The 23,314-nt window shown below is 39.2% G+C and overlaps 1 protein-coding gene across 2 annotated transcripts in view; it reads left to right on the forward strand.

The window, feature by feature from the left end:
* The first annotated feature begins 11,505 nt into the window (after window positions 1-11,505).
* Window positions 11,506-23,314, forward strand: part of LOC127449208 (FERM, ARHGEF and pleckstrin domain-containing protein 2-like) — an 88,720-nt gene continuing 76,911 nt past the window's right edge. For both annotated transcript variants that reach the window (XM_051712479.1, XM_051712480.1), the window contains exons 1-2: window positions 11,506-11,580; window positions 12,978-13,240. In XM_051712479.1, coding sequence (XP_051568439.1) covers window positions 13,037-13,240 — 204 coding nt within the window. In that variant the 5' untranslated portion in view covers window positions 11,506-11,580; window positions 12,978-13,036. The remainder of the gene's footprint in view (window positions 11,581-12,977; window positions 13,241-23,314) is intronic.

Raw genomic sequence — 23,314 nt, forward strand, 5'->3', positions numbered from 1 at the left:
GTGAGAAATATGAGAATTCAATTGTTTCATACTGTTGTACATGTCCTTAAAGCCTGGTTAAAAATGCATAAAATGCTTTCAGTGATTTAAGCATGTGTTAAATGCATACGATGCTTTGAGTGGTTTGAGCAAGTACTTAAAGGAATAGTTCACCCAAAAATGAAAATTTGTTGATAATTTACTCACCCTCAGGCCATCCAAGATGTATCTGAGTTTCTTTCTTCATCAAAACAGAATTTAAGATTTTTAGGATTTCATTTCAGGCCTCCTCCTTTAAACAATGCAAGTGAATGTACTCCATTTTTTTGACGGTCCAAAAAGCATATTTAGGGTGCATCAAAATAATCCACACGACTCCAGTCGACAAATAAAGTTCTTCTGAACCCAAACGATTGATTATTTTTAGAAACAAAACAATACTTATATACTTTTTAACTACAAACGTTCGCTTCTGTACATCTCTGTGACGCGCGCTCATGAGAGGGATGACGTAAGCTTGTTGGTAAGGTCAGGCCTGGAGGAGGAGGCAGGAAGCACTATTTACATCTAGGGGGCGCTAGACAGCTCACAAAATTGAATCCTCCTTGTCAAAAAACCCTCCATTAAAGAGCTTTGTCTCACAAAACAGGTTGTTTCTGACAACATTTGGGTCAATATCAAAATATGTGGACAAACATGTCCCTTGACATTTTTTAGTCATGAAAAACCTTTCAAATAGCCACCAAAAAAATAAAATAAAAACTTTTAAAAGGTATCATTCTATAACCTAACCTTCAATAATATGAAATGCTTGACTCTGTTTTGCACATTTTTAGAAAATATATTTGAATTTGTCAGTTGCTTGAAAAAATCCTTGTCCCCTTCATCTGGTACACCACTTGTATGACATTTACAGTTGTTGTTTTTTTACTACTTTTTAATACAAGTATTAGTGCAAGGCCGAACAAGTTTGCAAAAAGCAAAAAATAATTATTAATAATTAAAAATATAATGTACAAAAAAACACACATTATATATATAAACTCAGAAAAAAAAAGAAATGCCCCTTTTTCAGGACACTGTATTTTAAAGATAATTTAGTAAAAATACAAATAACTTTACAGATCTTTATTGTAAAGGGTTTAAACAATGTTTTCCATGCTTGTTCAATGAACCATAAACAATTAATGAATATGCACCTGTGGAATTGTCGTTAAAACACTAACAGCTTCTACTGACTCTGAAAAACACCAAAAGAAAGATGCCCAGGGTACCTTCTCATCTGCGTGAACGTGCTTTAAGCATGCTGCATGGAGGCATGAGGACTGCAGATGTGGCCAGGGCAATAAATTGCAATGTCCATACTGTGAGACACCTAAGACAGCGCTACAGGAAAACAGGAAGGACAGCTGATCATCCTTGCAGTGGCAGACCACGTGTAACAACACCTGCACAGGATCGGTACATCCGAATATCACACCTGCGGGACAGGTACAGGATGGCAACAACAACTGTCGGAGTTACACCAGGAACGCACAATCCCTCCATCAGTGCTCAGACTGTCCACAATAGGCCGAAAGAGGCTGGACTGAGGACTTGTTGGCCTGTTGTAAGGCAGGTCCTTACCAGACATCACTAGCAACAACGTCACCTATGGGCACAAACCTACCTTCGCTGGACCAGACAGGACTGGCAAAAAGTGCTCGTCACTGACGAGTCGCGGTTTTGTCTCACCAGGGGTGATGGTCGGACTCGCATTTATCGTCGAAGGAATGAGCGTTACACCGAGGCCTGTACTCTGGTGCGGGATCGATTTGGAGGTGGAGGGTCCGTCATGGTCTGGGCCGGTGTGTCACAGCATCATCGGACTGAGCTTGTTGTGATTGCAGGCAATCTCAACGCTGTGCGTTACAGGGAAGACATCCTCCTCCCTCATATGGTACCCTTCCTGCAGGCTCATCCTGACATGACCCTCCAGCATGATAATGCCACCAGCCATACTGCTCTTTCTGTGCATGATTTCCTGCAAGACGGGAATGGTGTTCTGCCATGGCCAGCGAAGAGCCCGGATCTCAATCCCATTGAGCACGTCTGGGACCTGTTGGATCGGAGGGTGAGGGCTAGGGCCATTCCCCCCAGAAATGTCCAGGAACTTGCAAGTGCCTTGGTGGAAGAGTGGGGTAACATCTCACAGCAAGAACTGGCAAATCTGAACAAATATTTACACATGTTAAATTTGCTGAAAATAAAAGCAGTTGAAAGTGAGAGGACATTTATTTTTTTGCTGAGTTTATATATCCAGAGAAAATGATAATTTTGCAGTGGTTTCTTAATTTTTTCCAGAGCTGTATATATATATATATATATATATATATATATGCAGCTCTGGAAAACAATTAAGAGACCACTGCAAAATTATCATTTTCTCTGGATTTACTATTTATATGTATGAGTAAAATTAACATTTTTGTTTTATTCTATAAAGTACTGACAACATTTCTCCCAAATTACAAATAAAAATATTGTCAATTAGAGCATTTATTTGCAGAAAATGACAACTGGTCAAAATAACAAAAAATATGTTGTGTATGTAATGCAAAGAAAACAAGTTCATATTCATTTTTAAACAACACAATACTTATGTTTTAATTTAGGAATAACCCTGATTTTCAATCACAGCTTTCATGCATCTTGGCATGCACTCTTCCAGTCTTTCACATTGCTGTTGAGTGACTTTATGCCACTCCTAGTGCAAAAATTCAAGCAGGTCGGCTTTGTTTGATGGCTTGTGGCCATCCATCTTCCTCTTGATCACATTCCAGAGGTTTTCAATGGGGTTCAGGTCTGGAGATTGGGCTTGCCATGACAGGGTATTGATCCGGTGGTCCTCCATCCACACCTTGATTGGCCTGGCTGTGTGGCATTGAGCATTGTCCTGCTGGAAAAACCAATCCTCTGAGTTTTCCTTCTGAGCAAGCTTTCTTCCAGGATAACCTTGTACGTGGCTTGATTCATGCGTTCTTCACAAAGACGAGTTTGCCTGATTCCAGCCTTGCTGAAGCACCCCCAATCATCACCAACATCATAATGTCACGAGAGCAAATCTGCACCGCAGTTCAGGTGACCTGGAACATGTGTTGCACGTATCGATAGATGTTTCTCACATCAGAGGAGAAGTAGGCACCCCAGGTTCATCAATGGACATGATCAAACTCCCCCTTGGTGATTTATGCAGGCCACGACCACCATGTTGTCAGTTTTGATCAGAACATGAAACCCCTGGATGGCTGGTCGGAAAATCATTAATGTTAGAAATACACAAGTAGTTCCAGACAATATTTTTTGTTTTGTGCCAGGTCACTTGAGCACCTGTCCAGGTGCCAAAGGCTGGGCGCCCATCGTCTAGACACTTGACCGAGTGCCACGTCCGTTTGATAGAATGTGGGCATTTTCCAAATGGTTAACGTGGCTAGACAGCGGCGAGTCGAAATGAATGATACAGTGGTACAGTACCTTCAATCTGAGCCAGCACTGAAGTGGTCTCATCTGCATTAGTCCCAGTGGGGTGACTGCTGTTGCAGAGGCCATGAGGCCCAGGGCTCATTGAAAAACTTCAGTGGGATTGTTTTTCCCAGCTTGAAAATGTTTGAACACAGGTGAATGGAATGAATGCGTTCTTCCATCAGGCAGTGGTGGTTCTAGCTTGTATGGCGCCCTGGGCCAAACCTACTTCAACACGCCCCCAAAGTTGTTGACCGGGTGGGGGGGGGGGGTGGGTTTGTTGTATGGGGCCTTGGGCAAAACCTGCTTCAACATGCCTCCAAAGTTGATGACCCTGGGGGGGTGGTCTGTGTGGGTGCCTCGTGCCACCCCCTGCAAGATGCCACCCTGGGCAACTGCACATGTCGCCCATGCCTAAATCCGCTACTGCCATCAGGCGTGCCATCATAGAGACTTAGTTGAGATTCATGCCCAGCCGTCAGATTTCGTTAACATGCTCTTTGATCAGTTGACTTTCAGTCCCAAATGCTCCAAATGTGCAAGTAACAGGTCCCTGTGTGTGCAAACTTGTTCCACTGACTGTGCTAAGAGCAATCAGTCATTAAGATAATTCATAATGCAAACGCCACTCAGCCTCAGCGGAGCAAGCGCCACATCGACACATCCCATGAATGTGCGAGGAGCCAGGGATAAGCCGAAAGGCGGGACTTTAAACTGGTAAGCAGTCCCCTCAAAGGCAAATATCAAGAATGGCCCATGATGAGGGGCTAAGTGTACATGAAAGTAAGCATCTTTCAGGTCGATCGATACAAACCCGTCCATAGGCCGAACATGAGACAGAATTTGTTTCTGTGTAATCATTTTGAACGGAAACCTCGCGAGTGCTCGGTTCAAGCATCTCATATCCAAACTGTGACGTAATACTCTGTACTTTTTGGCAACTACAAAATTAGCGGCTGTAGAATCCGCAGTGGGCAGCGTCCACTGATAAATCTCTATCGCGTCTTTTGCAAGGAGATTGAATATCTCTGAGCAGAGAATCGGCGTGTACCGCACCAGTACGGTGGAGGACAGAACGGCATTGAAACGAGGTGGCAGCCTCGCAAATCGTAGCACGTAGTTGCACTTGAGCATGTAGCAGAACCTTATTTCTGGCTCAGCAGGGAAAGTGAGCGGGCTATTAGTTGATATTAAGGCACCTAAAATCTCTGCGTTGTGGCACAGCATCAACAACAGTACAAACAGACATTGAAATGACCTGTGTCAAGGCACTAACTCGTTCCCAGCTCGCAGCAGTGGGGAAAGTGAGATGGCTATTAGGTGACGTGGAGGCGCCTAAATACTCTGTCTCCTAGCATGTTGCCAACCACAGTAAAAATAGGGTGAACCATCCTGCATTACAGAGGAAATGACACACTCTGTTCCTGGCTCGCAACGGCGGGGTTAGCGTGAAGTGTGTTTAATAAGCACAGCAAGGCGACAGCGCCAGAGACTTGAACTCTCACTGAATAGGGAGAACGTCAAGCCATAATTAGCTGTTCGCACGTACATGTCCACTAATGTAGCCCAGTGACAGAGTGTCCATGACATAAAACCACCGTGAACGATTGCAGCATGCCAGAGTGAGCAGTCACGGAACAGGCGAGGCCACTGGATATGGAGAAGAGGGGGATGGCATCAGCTTCCTCAGAAGCAGATCAAGAGCAAAGCATTTGAGTATTACGTGCTCGCAATAACACGATCACTCTAAACGAGCGCTGCATGCCAGGTAGGGATAATGTAAGTGACATAGCACCCCTCTAATCATAAACTCCGCCGAACGTGATCTGATCATGTGCGGCATGCATCACAGCCGTACTGGGCAGACAAAGGCGCTTTACATGGAGAAGAGAAACGCACGGCACGAGCCGGCGACAAAACATCCTCAAGTTGTCCGTGCTCTATATCCTGTCCTCACGCGCCTCCCTCGTGTGGTCCCTTGGGAGCCACAGAAGGAGTATGGCAGGAGGAGACGGGACCGGCTTCAGCTTTTAGAACTAAAGCGAGCGGAGAGCAAAGCGTTAGTTTTTATGTGTCCACCAAAAACGCAATCAAACTCAATGAGTGCTGTGTCAGCGTTGGCTCTGCCCAGGCAATCACAGCGCTTGTGTTGAACGTGCGACGAAACCTGATGTTGAGGAGAGGAGAAACACAATGCACGAGCCGGCAATAAATCCTCCTCAAATATTCATGCTCTATTCCCCATCCTTACACGCCTCCCTTGTGCGGTTCCTCGGAAGCTGCCGGAGTAGTATAGCGGGAGGAGAGGGGGATGGCTTCGGCTTTCAGAATGAAAAACCAGCCGAGAGCAAGCGTCTTTTGAGATTCATGCATTCACAGTGAACACAATCAGCCTCAACGAGCGCTGCTGTACGTAAAACAGTACTCGTGCCCGCCAGACAGAGGGTTTTCATGTGCTTGTTGAAACATTTGCAAAACACCATCTTTATAAAGACGTTGTTAAGCAAACGGCTCTTTTACGATTGTGCACAGTATACAAATACACATTCAAGCACAATCAGTCAAATGAACTTGTAGCGCTTATGTTACACACTTACAGAAAATCCAGTACAATCCAATAATTCAAAGGATACTTTCCATTGAGGCCCGTAGGCAGCAGAATAATCAGCATAATGACTGTGTTTTTCAAAGGTTTAGAAGAAAGCCTGAGGATACATTATTACCTCCTTGACTCAATTTGGTAATGTCTCAGAAGATATAGCTGAGTTGACAGCAAGCAGTGGCATGTGTGACTGAACCTCCTAAAACTGGAAGAGTGGGAAATCCCGACAACAATTCTTTCAACTGCTTGTGCCCGCAACAAGGGATTTGCTGGTGTGTGTTTGGGGTTATTTCATTGAGAGGAAACAGAAAAGGTGTAAATAGAAGTCAGCCATTAAGTACTTAAAGAAAATGTGTTATCAGTGTATTGCAACAACACCCCTAGAATTTGATTAGCCACCCCAAGTGCCACCCCCAATTCTAAACTTGGCCATTTACCATGTCAGAGGCAGGCCTTCAAGTTTGAAATGGCATACAACCATCCTACTCTTTCTGTTTTTGCCACAGGCACACTTCAGTATCTTCTTTATTGTCTCAAAATAAAACAATAGCCTATAGTATTACGTCACGCCACAGAAGCTTCATCTCTCTAAAACGCCACAAAACTGCACAGAAATCACCTTCAGATTTAGCTGTTTCAGAAGGAATTTGGTACTTTAATTCACCAAAGTGGCATTCAACTGATCACAAAGTATAGGCAGACTCAGGGCATTACTGATGTAAAAAACAGCACCATCACTATTTGAAAAAAGTAATTTTTTTATCAAATCTAGACAGGCCCCATTTCCAGCAGCCATCACACCAACACCTTATCCTTGAGTAATCATGCTAAATTGCTAATTTGGTACTAGAAGATCACTTGCCATTATATCAAACACAGTTGAAAGCTATTGGTTCGTTAAATTAAGCTGGACATTGTCTTTTTGTTTGTTTTTGAGTTGCCACAGTATGCAATAGACTGGCATGTCTTAAAGTCAATATTAGGTCAAAATTGGCAAAAAAAATAAAATAAAAAAGAAACAGCTTTCTCTAGAAACTCGTCAGTCAATCACTGTTTTGAGGAATGAAGGCTATATAATGCTTGAAATTGCCAAAAAAATGAAGATTTCATACAAAGGTGAACACTACAGTCTTCAAAGACAAAGGACAACTGGCCCTATCAAAGACAGAAAGAGATGTGGAAGGCCAGATGTACAACTAAACAAGAGGATAAGTACATCAGAGTCTCTAGTTTGAGAAATAGATGCCTCACATGTCCTCAGCTGACAGCTTCATTGAATTCTACCCGCTCAACACCAGTTTCATGTATAACAGTAAAGAGAAGACTCAGGGGTGCAGGCCTTATGGGAAGAATCATTCCTCAAAACAAAGATTGACTGATGAGTTTCTAAGAGAAAGCTGTTTCTTTTTTTCCATTTTTGACCTAATATTGACCTTAAGACATGCTAGTCTATTGCATACTGTGGCAACTCAAAAACAAACACAAAGACAATGTTAAGCTTTATTTAACGAACCAAAGAGCTTTCAACTATGTTTGATATAATGGCAAGTGATTTTCTAGTACCAGTTAGCAATTTAGCATGATTACTCAAGCACAAGGTGTTGGAGTGATGGCTGCTGGAAATAGGGCCTGTCTAGATTTGATCAAAACTGACTTTTTTCAAATAGTGACGATGCTGTTTTTTTATATCAGTAATGTCCTGACTATACTTTGTGATCAGTTGAATGCCACTTTGGTGAATTAAAGTACCAATTTCCTTCTGAAACAGCAAAATCTGTACATTATTCCAAACTTTTGGCCGCCAGTGTATATACCTTATATATTAAAATACAGTATGTTATTTTTGAGGTATTGCACATGAACGCTAAATCCAGATAATACTACTTGTTCAAACATAGTACCTTCACATATTACAATGTATAATTCACTCTATTCCTCAATGTCTGTCTGTTTTCTTGATCTCTTGTTCTCTCTCTATCTCTCTCTCGCTCTCTCTCTCTCTCTCTCTCTCTCTCTCTCAGGCCCTGCCTCTTGTGTCATCCTCCCACTGGCTGGTAAAAAAAGGAGATCTGGCTCAGATCTCTTCTAAGGAGAACATGCTTGGCCAGAGGAAACTGTGTCCTGTCCTTCTGCTCCTTTTTAATGATCTGCTGCTGGTGGCCACCAGGAAAGTGTAGGAGAGCCACTTCATTTAGTCAGTCAAATGAACTGATTTGAATGTTTATTTTGAGTAATTTTCATCTTCAGTAATTTTCTGAAGGCCCCCAACACTTCACATTTTGGTCTCCCTTATCTAACACACCTTATTCAACTCCTCAGCTCATTAGTAGAGTGGTACTGGGCAGATCTATGTAAAAGTGGTAACCTGTAATTTGAATCTATTTCTGTCTGACCTAACAATTAAATTAGTTTAATTTGTTTTTGGTGTAACCTAATGTATTAAGATTGATTCAGTGATGTAAAGTAATATTTTTTTATTTGAAAAAAAAAAAAAAAACAGTTAATTTAGATGTTATCACAAGACGCACATTTTGTAGGTTAACATGTTTTTGTTTTTTTGTTTTTTTCTCAGTGTACTTTCTCCTGTGTGGCCATTTGAAACACCCTACACAAAGACCTCTAAAAAGTAGTTAAATTCAAGCTTATACCTGTTGAGACTGCTGTGGCAGATACAACATAAAATATGGCCTTTTTGTTTTCAAATTAATTTCAATTTGCATGCAGTCTTTCTGAGCCTTTTGGTAAACAAACAAACATCAAAATATGTAAGGAATATTTCCTGTTGGTATAGTCACTGGGTGTGCAACTGAGGGTTTAAAAATAGGTAAGATAAATAAATGACCTCAGGTTTCAAAATTAATTGCGAAGACGCCCCACCCACGATAACATGATAAACAGATTAACTACTTCCTTGAAGTGCTATCTATCTTATGGAAAGACGCTTTGTGAAGAGATTCATTTGTTCACTTTTACTTGGAACAAAAACAACGCAAAAATGTCGTTTGGAATTCGTCCTATACTCTGAAAAAAGTGGTAACTTGCTGTTATTACCTCAAGGATCTATGTCCACTTAATCTAACCCCTAAAAATTACTTTTGTTGGTGTAACCTAATTTGTCAGGTTGATTTTGTTTAAATAAAAACACTTAATTTAGATATTACCACATGTTACATATTTTTTAGGCTACCTGACAAAACATTTTATTTTTTATTTTATTGTTTTACTGTGCCTGGAGGAGTTAGAGGGATGTGAGCTGCAAAGAGTCAGTGCCCACAATGCAAAACACTATCAAAAAAACACTAACTGAATTATGAACTATATAAGTTAAAACTGAAAGATACAACATGGTCTTTATGGCAAGATCAAAACATTTAATAGTGTGAAATGATTGTGTTCCCCTGGATAAACTGTCAAGCACGTGTCTTTTCTTAGAGCTGAGAAGGACAGATGGTTAGAACTGCCAGGTGGGCAGAGAGATGGGCAGGATAAGGTATATGAGGAATGGGGTAAGATGGAATTACATACCATTTGACAAATGTGTTTGAGTCAGCTCAACAGAATCCAAAACAATCATTTTAATATCACACAGTGACATAGTGATACGCTATCTTTGTTTGAATAATTTCATTATCTGGATGTTGTCATGAAATAAAGATGCATGATTCATTATCAGCTAATTCACTTAAATAATTGTACCACTTTATCAGCACCATATTTCTAAGAAATGTGCTACTATACATTGGCCACTAGGGGGCAAAAGTGCCAAATGTCCTGAAGATGGAGGCCATGTTTAGAATAGCATATTATCACTACACTTACTACAGTATTTCTGCAGTATTTTTACATTATCTGTGCACTGTGCATAAGACTGTCCTCAGGTGCCATGTACTGAAGTGTACAGTGGACAACAGAGAGGGGAGCTTTGTCTACAAATGGGAGATATGATCAAAAGTTCATAGTTAGATACATATAGATTGAGTTACATATATGACATACGTTTTGTTAAAAAATAATAATTCAATGAACTACTTATTTGGTCTTTTTGGACCTATTACAATGTGTCTGGTTTTGCAGAATAATTTTGCAGAAACTGCTTACTGGCAATATTTGACACTGCATTCCTGAATAATTGCATCAGATATCTACACTACATTATATTTATTATTCATGCTGGTCTTGTTTATAACAAATAATATGGTTGGTACTCTTATCTGTTGTTGTTACAGCTTGTAAATGTGGAGTTGCTATTTTTAGTTCCATTGTGTTATGTAGTGTAGTGTATATGTCATGTTTATTCCTTTCATTCTGTTGAACTAAATTTTGTAATGACAGTCAATTTCCATATTAGGGAATGAATTGATCAATGACAAAACTAATGGTATTGTAATTATTTTTCATGCACTGAGCAAAAATGCCAATGTTTGTTGTGCTAGAACTCCATTTCAGTGGCAGGTTAGCACACAACCCAACATCAATATTATAACAAGGTAGTGGAGATTTTTATTCATTCACCATTTGACAAGACAGTACAAGAGAGTCACGTTAAACAGTGGTTGATTAGAGCATTGGAGATTATTTGATCTAGCTCTGTTTGAGTGGCTTTGAGTGGCTTTATGGTTCATCAGGGGATTTGAAGTGTCTTTACTCATCTCATTTGTTTGCATCACTATCACATCATTTGTGTTCTTATGTAAAATCCCCTATCATCTTTAGAGAGGACATTAAAAAAAAATAAATAAAAATAAAATAAAATAAAATGGATTGATGGCTGTTGTATGTGAGTGCCATCTCAAATAATTTTGAAATACTTTGCTCTGGTCTTTTGACTCATCTTTTAACATTGATTTGCTCATATATCCACTGCTTTGAATAACAGCTTTTGCATAGGCTATTGTTTGAAGCTGGCCTTATTTTGCATGTGATCAGACAGTGTGCCATTATTAGTATTATATTATATTATGTTGAAACATATCTGCCCTTGTCCTTTGGCTCCTCAGCTTTCCACATTGATTTGCTTATATACTCAGCTGTTTTTAATAACACCTTGCATATGCATAACTTGCTTATTTTGCATATCACATGGTTTGCTATTAGGCATTCCTGTAATTTTACATTTCCTGAAAGGATTCAATGCACAGACACAACAAGAGTTTTGAATATATTATTTTTGTAACTGTAACTAAACCGACGTATTTTAGGCCTATTCCAATACATACAAATAGTCTGTAAACTTTCAGTTTAGAAACAGTATCGATTCAATTATATTACCCAATGAATCCTGGATAGCAAGACGTTTCTAAACCAATCAAATTCAGCCGCAGGTAGAATTTTCAGCCAATAGCTACCGATCATTTGAGGTTGAGTCTGAACCAATAGGAGGCAGAATCTGTCCGAGCTGGTCCAATCAGAGCGCGGGTTTGGCCGCCGTAGCTCTCCTTTAACGACCGTCGGACGTGTAACTCCTATAGAGTTGAAGAAATACCAGGCGAAAATAAAAGGTATGACCTCGATTTATCACAAAATACTAATTATAAAAATTAAATATGATTCCGTAACGTTGGAAATAACTTATTTATACGTTTGAATGACTCGCATAGGTTAGAGTTTTGTGATCTCTTCGCGTGTTTGTGTGTTTTGACTAAACTTTCTTACTCTTTGTTTCTCAGTAATGACAAACAGCAAAAACAGTGCTTTTATTGTACGTCACTTAAGAAAAACTTTTTGTCGATATTACTGAAATATATTCTAAAACCGGCAGAAAAAAATGACTTTGTAGTGAGCGATTATGGTATTGCAGAGATTTTTCATGTGTCGTGTGTTGGGTGCAGGCGGCTTTATCTCCTTACATTTGTATTTCAGTTATGAGTTAGTTTTTTTATTGTCTATTTCATTGGTTTCATAGTGTTTGAACATGTTTGCATTATTAAATATAATGCCTGCAATCGTCTGTTCAGTACTATGTACAATTAAATAAAATAGTAATTTGATCACTAATCACTGATGGTTGATTTATAAAGCTGTTGGAATTGCTGAAACTCTTAAATCATTTGGATAAAGTATTCAAAGTATTTATTTATTTATTTATTTTTTTTATAATGTCCACCTCATTCCTGTGAGGGAAACGTATCAGTTTGTATGCAGTGGATCACTGCTTCAGTCTGTGGTTTCAGGCCATTCCAGTCAAATACTTAAATCTACCTGTTGGATTAAAAAAACAGACACGCTATGTTGAGTCTAGTGGATCTGTATCCTTGTTTTTAGGTTGGCCCTTTTGCTTTAGAGATTTAGAGACACGTTGAAGTGAAGTTTGTTTACTTTGGATCCAGTAGTGTGAATTAAGCAGGTCGTTGCAGTGATTCATCCATTGTGGATCTCATGCAGTCTTACTGTGGTACGTATGGCAGTACTGTTGGATTTGTTTAATTGCTAATGTCAGCTTGTGACTTGAGTGAATCACCCTGGTATTGTTCTGGCTAGCAGTAAAGTAGAACAATAACCTGCTCTCTAAAATATTGCAACAAAAACAGCATTAAATATCATTCATTGAAAGGGTATTTGACCAGAGCTTTTCCTTTGTATATTGTGTCCATATATTTTTTTTTTCTTTTTCTTTTTCTTTTTTTTTTTTTCTTAATGTGTAGAGCAGCCATGAATGTTGCATTTGGCAAATGGAGGGAACAACTGGCATTCATGTGTATAGAGCCAAATAAAAAACATCAGCCTGGTCCGGCAGATCCAGTTTCATCTGTTTTCATAATTACGTCTTTGAATCCTGGAGTAGTCCTTGTAGATACTGCCATGATGTAAATTCTAGTATAACTGCCTTGAGATTGCATATCATTAATTGTATCTTTTCTTTGAATTCCTTTTCATTTGTTTGTGCTCTTCTCTTCAGGCAGGATTTTGTTATTTATGTGTGAGAGACAGTGGTGGTAGGCTGCACTGGGAGCAGCCATGGGTGAGATCGAGGGCACCTACCGGGCCCTGCAGACCCCTGGCACACGGCTCGGAGCTCAGTTCAACACCGGCATCATCAGCACCCTGGAGCCTGGGCAGAGCCTCAGCTCGGCTATGGGAGCAGAAGGGAAAAACCACAGCAAGGGCCTGCAGATCCGTGTCCAGGGCCTGGATGATGCTCAGGAATTCTATGAGCTTGAGGCGAGTCACTTCAGATCATCCTTTACTTTTTTGTTTGTTTACCTCAAAGTAGTCTCATAACTGCTCATAATATTCATGCAAGATGGTGAAATTGTAAGGTATTGTACGATTGGCTCGTTCAAAAAGGTACGACTTTTTACCCATAGCTACCAACCGATTTAACAAACAGAATTTCAAATCGATACAATACATGCACTACATTTTAGCTAGTCTCCTATCCAATACTTTATTTTAAGAAAGGAAAGGTCTGTAAACAAATGATTGATTCACTATTTATTTATGCAGTACTATTAACAGATGTACTGTATGTGTCAAATGTAAGTTATTTTCCTATTAAAATTGTGTTTGGGTAAGGGGTTTTGCTTTATAGTTAGATTTAGGTTTGGATTAGGGATTGATATTAGAAAAAGTCTTAATATTGTTTGTTGTTTTATTTATTTTTATTTATGGGTTTAAAAGTTATACATTTTTGTACGAGCCAACTGTATGATTTCTTAAGACTTAAAGGTGAAGTGAACTTTTTTGATATCAAAATATGTTCTGCTATCCCAGATGATTGTTCATTGACAACTATAAGTAAGCCATTTGTGGGTTTACCTCACCCAAAAGAATAAATACTGAGCCTCCCAGGCAATATCAAAACTTTGATGTTTACATTTTGAGCCGCCGCTCCACTCATCCCTTTCTAGCTCAACCTTTTGCACTAGTTTGGGGTGAGGCTACTTGTTCAACTTTCTAAAAGACAGAACAGAGTAAAACCAGAGTGAATGTTGGCATCACATTTACAAGGTGGAGGACTTGGAGTGAATTTTTGGGGTTCGATGGAGAAGCCAAACTTGCCGAGTTGCTTCTCGACAGGTAAGAAGAAGACATAATCTAAGATTAATCGATTGTCAAAATAATCGTTAGTTGCAGCCCTAGTTTTATTACTACGTTAAACGTTTATCAACCTTTATTTAGTATGGCCTATTTGTTCATATCTGATTGGCCATTGCCATTTCATTGCTCAACGGACATGTTAGTGATTGGTTAGAATACTCAACTGCTGCAAAAACGCGTTGTAAATAGAAACCATTGACGCAACAGGAGCAGATTTAAACTGAATGCTGTAATCATCAGTTTTCACGATTACATAATTGTAGCAGGCGTAATCGCGATTAGTTTTTCGATTAATTGTGCAGCCCTAATTTGAGGTGTAAACTCGAATCCGTCCTGAATGCATCCCAGACAGCAGTGAAGCACTACCTCTCACCTGTTAGTCAACCGCTGCTCTAAAACAAAGTGTAAATTTGCTGGTTACAAACGGTTTTAAAAGGAAAAAAATCATCCAATCTGAAAATTTTAAAAAGCAGATACGCACACATGCAAGAGAACTTCTTGGATCCTCTTCAGTGTGTGTGATATCAACACAAATGAGAAGCACAAACATCTTTAATTCTTTAATACAGGTAATCCATTAAAATAACAGAATTTTGCTCAATGTTGCATTTGTGCTTAGATTTTTCACCTGCATCTGGGAGACAGCGCTAGTTTTATTTACACTTTTTTTTGTCTTATGACTTTTGCGGTTTGTTTTCATGCAGTAACACACAGACATAGTGATTGATTGATTGTGTCATCATGAAACCGAGACCCTCCCCTTGAAATCTGAACACAAGTGGTCACAAGACACATTTAAGCAACCAGGTGTAAACAGTGATGTATCTTGCTTGACCACATGTGATCGGATCACCCGAGACGCATCTTAAAATTATGTGTAAATGGGTCTGAAAACTGAGAAAAAAATAGTTTTGAAGTTTAGAATGAAAATTGCAGGAACTATAAAACCCAGTTTTCTTTGAATCTTAGGATAGTTGAGCCAAACATGTCTGTTACAGGACAGAACATATGTAGTCTAAAAGACCTGATTTGATTCAACTCAATTTTGATACAAAGTGTAGCCAACTGTGTTTTGCCTTTGCATGGCTGTCTGGGTGGTTGTTGTTTTTAATTTGCACTGTACAAATATTAAATGTTTGCTAGTATTGTTGCAAAGCTCCCCAATGTTTATTTAAAAATAAACGCACACTGTAGCCAGTGTACTGTGTTTGGTTTTGTCCATTTGTGGCTGTGTTGAAGAATGTAAATGACCATCTCTCCAGAGACCTCTAGCAGTCTATCTTTGCGTGCTGTTTGCGGTGTGTGACAGCTGCCACATGGCTTTAGCTTTAAATCCTGCGTCTTTAAGTCTGTTTTACACCCGAGGCCTGAGGTCACTTTCTAAGTGCTAGTCTGGGCGTAGTTACACATCTGACAAATGCATTAGTTTAATTTGTTTTTTTTTTTGCATTTGAAGTCCTTTTGATTTATCACAATGAGTAAATGTTAAGGGAAAAAACAAACAAGTTTTTTACATTGTAACAAGCATTTTAGGACAAAATGACATGGACAAGATCTCATTCAAGATCGTGTTCCTGGGTTTGTGCATTGTTATCTGTGTGGTTTTTATAAACACTGTTGCCAGTGTTTGAGCAAATATGGGGAAAATTTATTTGACTGACTTTTCAGCGGTGAACACCTGAATTCATCCTGATGTCTGCTTGATGCACATTATTTGCTGGGCTGTCATGGAAGATTATGTAAATGGTGTTAAATGTGGTGTTATGAGACTGAGTCAGACCTATGTGTTTTGGTGGAGGATGAGAAAATCTCTTAATTAGATCAGATAACAGTGCTCTTTGAATTCCCCCTCTGTTACAAAGATCAAACACGAGAGAGTGGAAATGGTGATTATCCAGCTTTATGAGGCTATAGTACTTTGGAATGTGGTGGCACCACCAAACACACTGCACTGAAGCAAATAACCCCAGCAGGTGGAAAATGACTATTCATATTATGTCTAGATAATGGAAGAACAATAGGGGCCCTTCTGGTTCAAAGATTTGTCACTCTTTCCAGTCTTTCTCGGGACTACATTAGGGTTTGTTTACAATTACAGTACACTTACATTAGTACTGCTAGTGGTTCACGGTAAGTCCATTTGGTTGTAGTTCAAAACATTTAGTGATGCATAATATGATTTGCACCTTTAATATGATCTATTAGCAGATGATGATGTGGATGTTTATCAGGTAGATTGTTTAATGATTCATAAGCCTACACGACTTTAATGTAATCTGTTCCATGATGCCCAAACTGGAGGTAACAGGCTGGTGTTACTCATGAAAGGGATTTGTTTATTCTCAAGTGTGTGTGCACATGCACGTGTGTGCTTGCTGCATTGTAGGTCTGATGTCATGCTGCCACATCTGTTTCCAAGATGGTGTTGTGTTCACGTAAGCACACCCAGGTATAAGACCGTGACAGCTGTGGGAAAATATCCCAAATTGACCCTCATGACTGAACTACCAGGCCAAAGAAATCATCTGTTGATTCATATGGCTCCAATGTAAAGACAGATGTGCTGAACTACTGTTAGTCTAAACTTTAAATGAAAAGGTTTGCATTGCCTGGTGTAGGAGAGGCAGGTTTTAATCAAGATGCTTGGCTGGACGAGTGTTCAGATACAGGCACATTTAAAGCAATGATGTGTTTTTTAAAAAATAAATATACTACAGTATAATTTAGATTTTCAGTCTAGCTGTTATAGAACAATAGGTCTACATTAAAGGGATAGTTCATCCAGAAATGAAAATTCTATCATAATTTTATTGTGTCATAATTACATAGAACACAAGGGAGATGTTATGGAGAATATTAGCCTTTTTCACTATTTGCTTCCATTGTAAGTTAAAAAAATGTTATGAAAGGTGACTAAGAATAACATTGTCTAGTAAGAAAGTCTTATAGGTTTGGAACCACATGAGGATGATTAAATGAATTAAATGATAACAGGGTTTTCATTTTGCATTGAACTGGCAGAAAGGCCAAGAGGGCCACATAGTCTGATGATTTTGACCATAAGAGAACGAATAGATTTCAGTGCAATTTGAAAATGCAGATCTAGCTGAGTCCATGTAGATGAGTGTGTGCGCTTGCATATCGGGAACCAGTTGCTTTGTTCTGACTCAAACTTCATTCCCAGTCTTCACCCGGAAACCCACTGACCTCCTCTCTTCATCTCTGAGCCGCTCCTCTGCCTTGCCAGCTTGTACTTTGTGCTGCCATCTAAAAACTGAGGGCCTGCAGCCATCCCAGTCTCTGCTTGTATTTATGGATATGGGTTTGCTCTCTGCTCCACTGCGTCTGCCTGGGTTATAATTTTCTCCGGCTTTGAAATCAGGGAATATGTATTTATGTACTTTTTGCCCCTTAGCTAGATTATGTGGAACTTACCCTTTATTTGGGATTTGTAGCCATTTTTGAACATCTGACAATGTGCTGAATGCATGTGATACTTGTGGACAGTGGTTACCCCATAAAGTTACGCAGATGTTACTGCTTATTTGGTAATAACACCACCTATGATGTTCCTGTGAAGAAGTATGCCAAAGTAACTTAAATTTTTTTTTCTTTTCTCTCTCTCTGTTTTTTGGGGAGTTTGATTGGCTTGGTTGGAAAAACAGAATGCGTTCTGAGTCTGTCTTGGCCACTAATTACACTTTGACTGACTGTCAGATGTCTGGCTCCCCATGAGTTCTCGTTCACTAGGCCAATTGGAAGTGATGAGGAAGCTGCTACTACAGCTCAGACTTCCTGTCCTGTCCACACCCATGGGAGGGTACAGGCCTCTGTACACTCTCCCAAATGTCAGTCATAGGATTGTTCCCATTATTAACATGTTTATATTCATATGGATTTGTTATAAATTAGTCAGATTTGCTTATTAATCCACTGACATTGGATCAGTGGATCACGTGTGAATTTACGCTCCAACCTAAATTTGTGTAGTCAAAACAATGACTCCCGCACCTCAACATCATTGTTCCTAATTTAGTCTGCCATATGCTGTCTATGCGATCAAAACAAAGGAAGAACATGAATGCATGCTTATTTGCATGGAATTTGACCAGTGCATGCTATGCGAGACCCAAGCCCTGCTTTGACCTTCTGAGGAATCTACTGGAGTTTTGGGGCTCTGCAGGGGCAATGGCAGAAAACAATGCCATTAAACAGAAACTGCAGAGACCCCTAACACAACCCTAGGTCTTAACTTGAGCATGCTGCATTCTGGGAGAGCCTCTGCTTAAAGTACAGGATAGAGGCAGGAGAGGTTGTGTGTGTGGAAGTCAGTTGTCTTACTGAGCTGACTCTATGCCAAGACCAGGACACTTGCCAGATACTCTCCAATGAGGGTCTGTTCACAGCTGCTTGTAGAGAGAGAGTGGGGAGAGCCCCATTTATCTGCTCAACGACACTATGCAACGATATAAATACACCTCAGTTGTGTAGTAATGTTCTGTTTATCTGGACAAATACTTCTTATCCAAGTCAACATATTTATTGTCGGTTTTGAAATTCAGCAGTGGAAAATCAAAATGTTACATTTACTCTGAAGCTTTATTTAGTTGCAATATTGCATGCGTTTATGTGCACTATCTTACACCAATTATGCTTAAGCCAGCAACATAAGGTCACACAAATGCCTTAGGCCTAAATTATTTTCCTCTATGGGGTCATAAACTGTTTAAAGGTGCAATATGTAAAATTTTTCATGTAATATTAGCTTTTTTTGCCAATGTGTGAACGGCTTGTAACGCAACTTAAAAAATGAGCCCTTCCCGGACTACCTAGGTTGCCCATTAAAGCCTGTAGACTGATTTTCATGTGACGGGAGCAGGTCGCTTTTGCCGGGAAAATCCAAAGGATGTGACGTTTATGCGCGCTCCCGAGAGCCTTGCCTCAGTAATCGCTTCTCTTCCGTGTCAACAGACATTCTGCAAGACTAGGTAACGTTATCTTAGAGATGGAATCCAGCAAACATCCGGCTCCCAGCACAACACCGACTCCTACACAAACTCAGAGTAAGCCAAAAAAAAACAACAACAATTATCTACTGAATCCCGTCTGGCTAATCAGGAACGTGATCATGGTCGAGTGAAAACTAGAGTGAACATCGGCAGGGCATTTGATTCCTGGAGGGAACTTCGTTTGGTTTTGGGGATCAAAACCAACCCTGAATTGGCATTCATCTTATTGGACAGGTAAGCTTACATAATGGCAAAGCATGTGAAATATAGTGCCATAAGGATTGATCTGTGTAATTTTAGCTAACTTGATCTTGCCTGCTAACGCTGACGAATTGCAAGCTACCTTGCTTCGTAACATTCAAATAATTTCAACAATCTTCTCTTTATACTAAGTCAGGTTAATGTCAATGTTAATCTGTATTTATTCAGCAAGGTAAACTTCAGTTATACATGAAATGAATGCTAGACAATATTCAAGATAATGCAAAATGCTCTATTCATTAGTGTAACGTAACTTGGTTATACAGAAAATATATACAATCTATTATTATAAAACAATAGCGCATCGATATATCAAAATGACAGTTGTGATGGAATCACATTAGTACTGAATTGTCAACATATTTATAATGTACAGTCTATTTTATAAACAGCTACTGTCATCATCCACCAGATTTAGCTAACAGATATTGATAAAGCTGGCTAGCTATCTAACGCCAACATAGGCTATCGTATAAATGCAGTCAATGTATCATGCAAAGAAAAGTGATTACTTCAAACTACAGTCTCGTATAGCCAGACCTATATCCACACTTTGTTTTAGCCCTGTTCCAGCACTGGAGAGTCAAATATAATATACGGTCTCAAAGTTTGTAGTAAAACAATCATAACTGTGTAATTTTAATTATGCTACCTCATCTGTCAGCATGATGTCGGTGAGTCACGTTCAGCCTCTTTGTACGTTACGTCATTGTTTTGGTCAATGCTTGCTCGTGTCCCTATGGAGTGTGTGCACGAGTACGAGCAACAGGTAGCTGGCTGCAGTTCACTTAACGGCCACAGGTGTCATTAATAACAAGGGCTTCTGAATCTTACATACTGCACCTTTAAGCATAAGAGGATAAGCACAAGTAGATTTTTGCCCATTGCCACAATGTGCGCAAGTGTTGTACGCATGCCTGTTTGTGGGCCTATGCTATCAGTTTGATTTTTTTCTGAATTCCGTGTTTTAAAGTTTAATTACATTTTATTATTAAACTGTCTAATCAAATGAATTCATAGAACTTAAATCAGAAGAAAACAATATGTGGTGAGCAGGATGGAGCCGAGCGGCGTCTGGGCAGAGCGAGGCCGGAAGATAAGTGGTGAATGACTTTACCCTGTGTGCCACACTGCCCCTCTCTGGAACGCGAGACCGGTGTGGCACGCAGGTGAAAGTCGTTTGCCACTTATCTTCCCGGTCTCGCTTTGCCCAGACGCCGCTTGGCTCTGCCCTGCTCACCACACAAAACAATTACTATTTTATTTTATCAATTGAAAACAAAATAACTTCAACATAGTATTACATTATTTTTTTATTAGGCATGGGCATTTTTCTGTAATTTTGTATTCGAATATTTGAGCTCATAAAAATGAATACTTGGTTATTCATTTATTTTAATGAAGTTAATTAATGAGAGAGACGTCTTTTTTTTTTTTTTATCATTAAGGTTTCGTCCACCATTTCAAAACAAGCTTAGAATTATATCCAAAACCAGCTTATGTTATATCCTGTGTTTTTTGTTGAAAACATTTAAATAAGCAATATGAGTAAACAAAAAAAAGTATAGAACAAAAGCATTTAAGCTCACCCAAAGTGAAGGAAAAGAAACCACTAATAAATTAGACTGTTGCAATAAAAATTGAGGGAATGTTGTAGCCTTAAACCAGTCTCACTCAACGAAACTTAAAGGAAGCGCACTATCTCTTGAGATTATTTTTGCTATCAGGTAAGTGGTCTTGACTTGCTCGGGGCTACATCTGTGCCTACCTGCAGTGGTGAATGCAGTGATGGAAAGCTGTCTTTCCTCATTCAATTGGTCAATACTGACAGTTCGGTGTTTGAACTTGATTTGATTTGTCATTGTAGTGGTGCTGTTATGATGACACCTGACAAAGCTTGCACACCACATGTTGATCATTTTGATTAAAGTAATTACAAACTTTGAAGCGCCTGGAGGCAGACGACATCATTCATCAAATATGATCAACTTGTGTCCACAGTGCAACCCAATGCATTCAGTTATAACTGCAAGTTTTAGTTTAGGTGTTCAGGCTTTAACAAGCATTTCACTGTATTTATGGCCAGCTAAGCAAAATTTTGCAAAATTTGAGTAGTATTTTTACTTTTCGAATAATTATTGCAGAACGAATACTCGAGTATTTGACTACTCGTGCACATCCCTCATTTTTATCACATGAAGTGCTTGTATATTGTAACGCAGATCAAGGTTCGAGATTGGAAAGGGAGAGAGATGGGGAGCAGGTTTTTTTTCTGCCTTCATGCACTCTTCTCTGTGCTTTTTCTTAGTTCGCTCAGTTCAATCAATAACACTCTCAGTATACATAAACTTCTTGAAATCAAACTCGAAACACACAGAAGACACGCCAACGCTGCACTCTCGTGTCATTCTCTCTCTCTCTCTGCCTTCTCTGGCGAGTTTGGCTGCTTTTGAGGTCTCTCTTCACCATCACTGTAACAAGAAACAGCTGTTAGAAACTATGCCAACCAGCTTGACGAGCCAAACCACTCCCTCTCTCCCGCAAACAGACACATGACCACGCCCTCATCCTCACAGCACATTCCAAAACACAACATTGGAGTTATTATTTTTTATTTTTGTCAAATGCAGTGCTGCACAACAGCGCATTACATTATTAATGAAAGCATTGATGCACATTTTTATTCAGTACCACAGCCTTCTTGCTTGTGAGATTTTGCTTATATATATAATGTAATTACTATTTGTTTATTAATATTATTATTGATATTTATTAATACTACATTATATACCATTTCATTATTTTATTTTACTATACTGTACAGTAGTAATATATTTCTTCCTCAATTTCTTCAAAGTCACACTTCTGGTTAAATCAAGCTTTTATTTTGGTGACAAGCCGAATGAAGGACTTTTAGTTTGTTTTGTTTTTGTTGTATGACAACAGCTTCCCACTCCTAAGCAGTTCGCTATATGGCTTTATGTGCTTATCAAACCGCTAAAGGCTGCGATTTAATTGCATAATTAAATAGTCTGAATGACAGTAAATTACTGCTCTGCTGTTTGTCATCTATTACATACAGCACACGTGATGATTATGATGAGGTATTAGTGAATGAATAGCCAGCTTCACACTTTCATTTTGCAGCACGCACCACATGAAGACTGCATATTCATTTATTTGCATCTGTGCCTTTTGTGGTTTAATCATTATACTTGGGCATATCACAATTTTACTTTGATTAATTGTACATTCGTTTTATCCCAAATATGTCAAATTCCATGACATTCCAAGTTATTTTTATTTTTATTAATTCAGTTTTTATGACTGGATTCCGAGATTCCATCTGTGTTTTCTACTTTGCAGAAATTAAAGAGCCCTACCTATCAGAAGCAACAAATAGCCTAATGATTTCAAATCTAGGTTTTTAGCTGATTTTTGGTAGTTCAGCATATTGGTGTTCATGTAAACACACTCTGTGACTTTTATTAATAACTTTGGGATTATTTACCTTATTTAATTGTGCGATTAAATATTATTAGTCATATCAGTTCAATCTTGGTCTTATTCTCTATTGATTTCTAAGTAAAAATAGACACTAATTGCTGCGTGTTTGAACTGGCTCAGGCCTTGAAAAAACAGCTCCCCCTTTTTAGAGCTGAACCGCTGAGAATGTCCAGTGGCCAGAAACGGTCTTTGAACCTGCACAGACCTGGAAACAGTCACATTAAAAGACATTTCTTGTGCATAAACGTCATTAATGGCACAACAGAAGGTAAAGCATGGCTTCCAAGTATGCTGGCTCTATGTACCAACATTTTATCCTAACTGGCAAAATTCCTTGGTTGTTTAATGGCACAGCTCTTCGATATGTGTGTGTGTGTGAAGTTTTTTTTCTTTTCTTAATAAAACAATGTGTGTTGAG

Source organism: Myxocyprinus asiaticus, chromosome 12 (genome assembly GCF_019703515.2).
Source record: "Myxocyprinus asiaticus isolate MX2 ecotype Aquarium Trade chromosome 12, UBuf_Myxa_2, whole genome shotgun sequence".
In the NCBI taxonomy this organism is placed as follows: Eukaryota; Metazoa; Chordata; class Actinopteri; order Cypriniformes; family Catostomidae; genus Myxocyprinus; species Myxocyprinus asiaticus.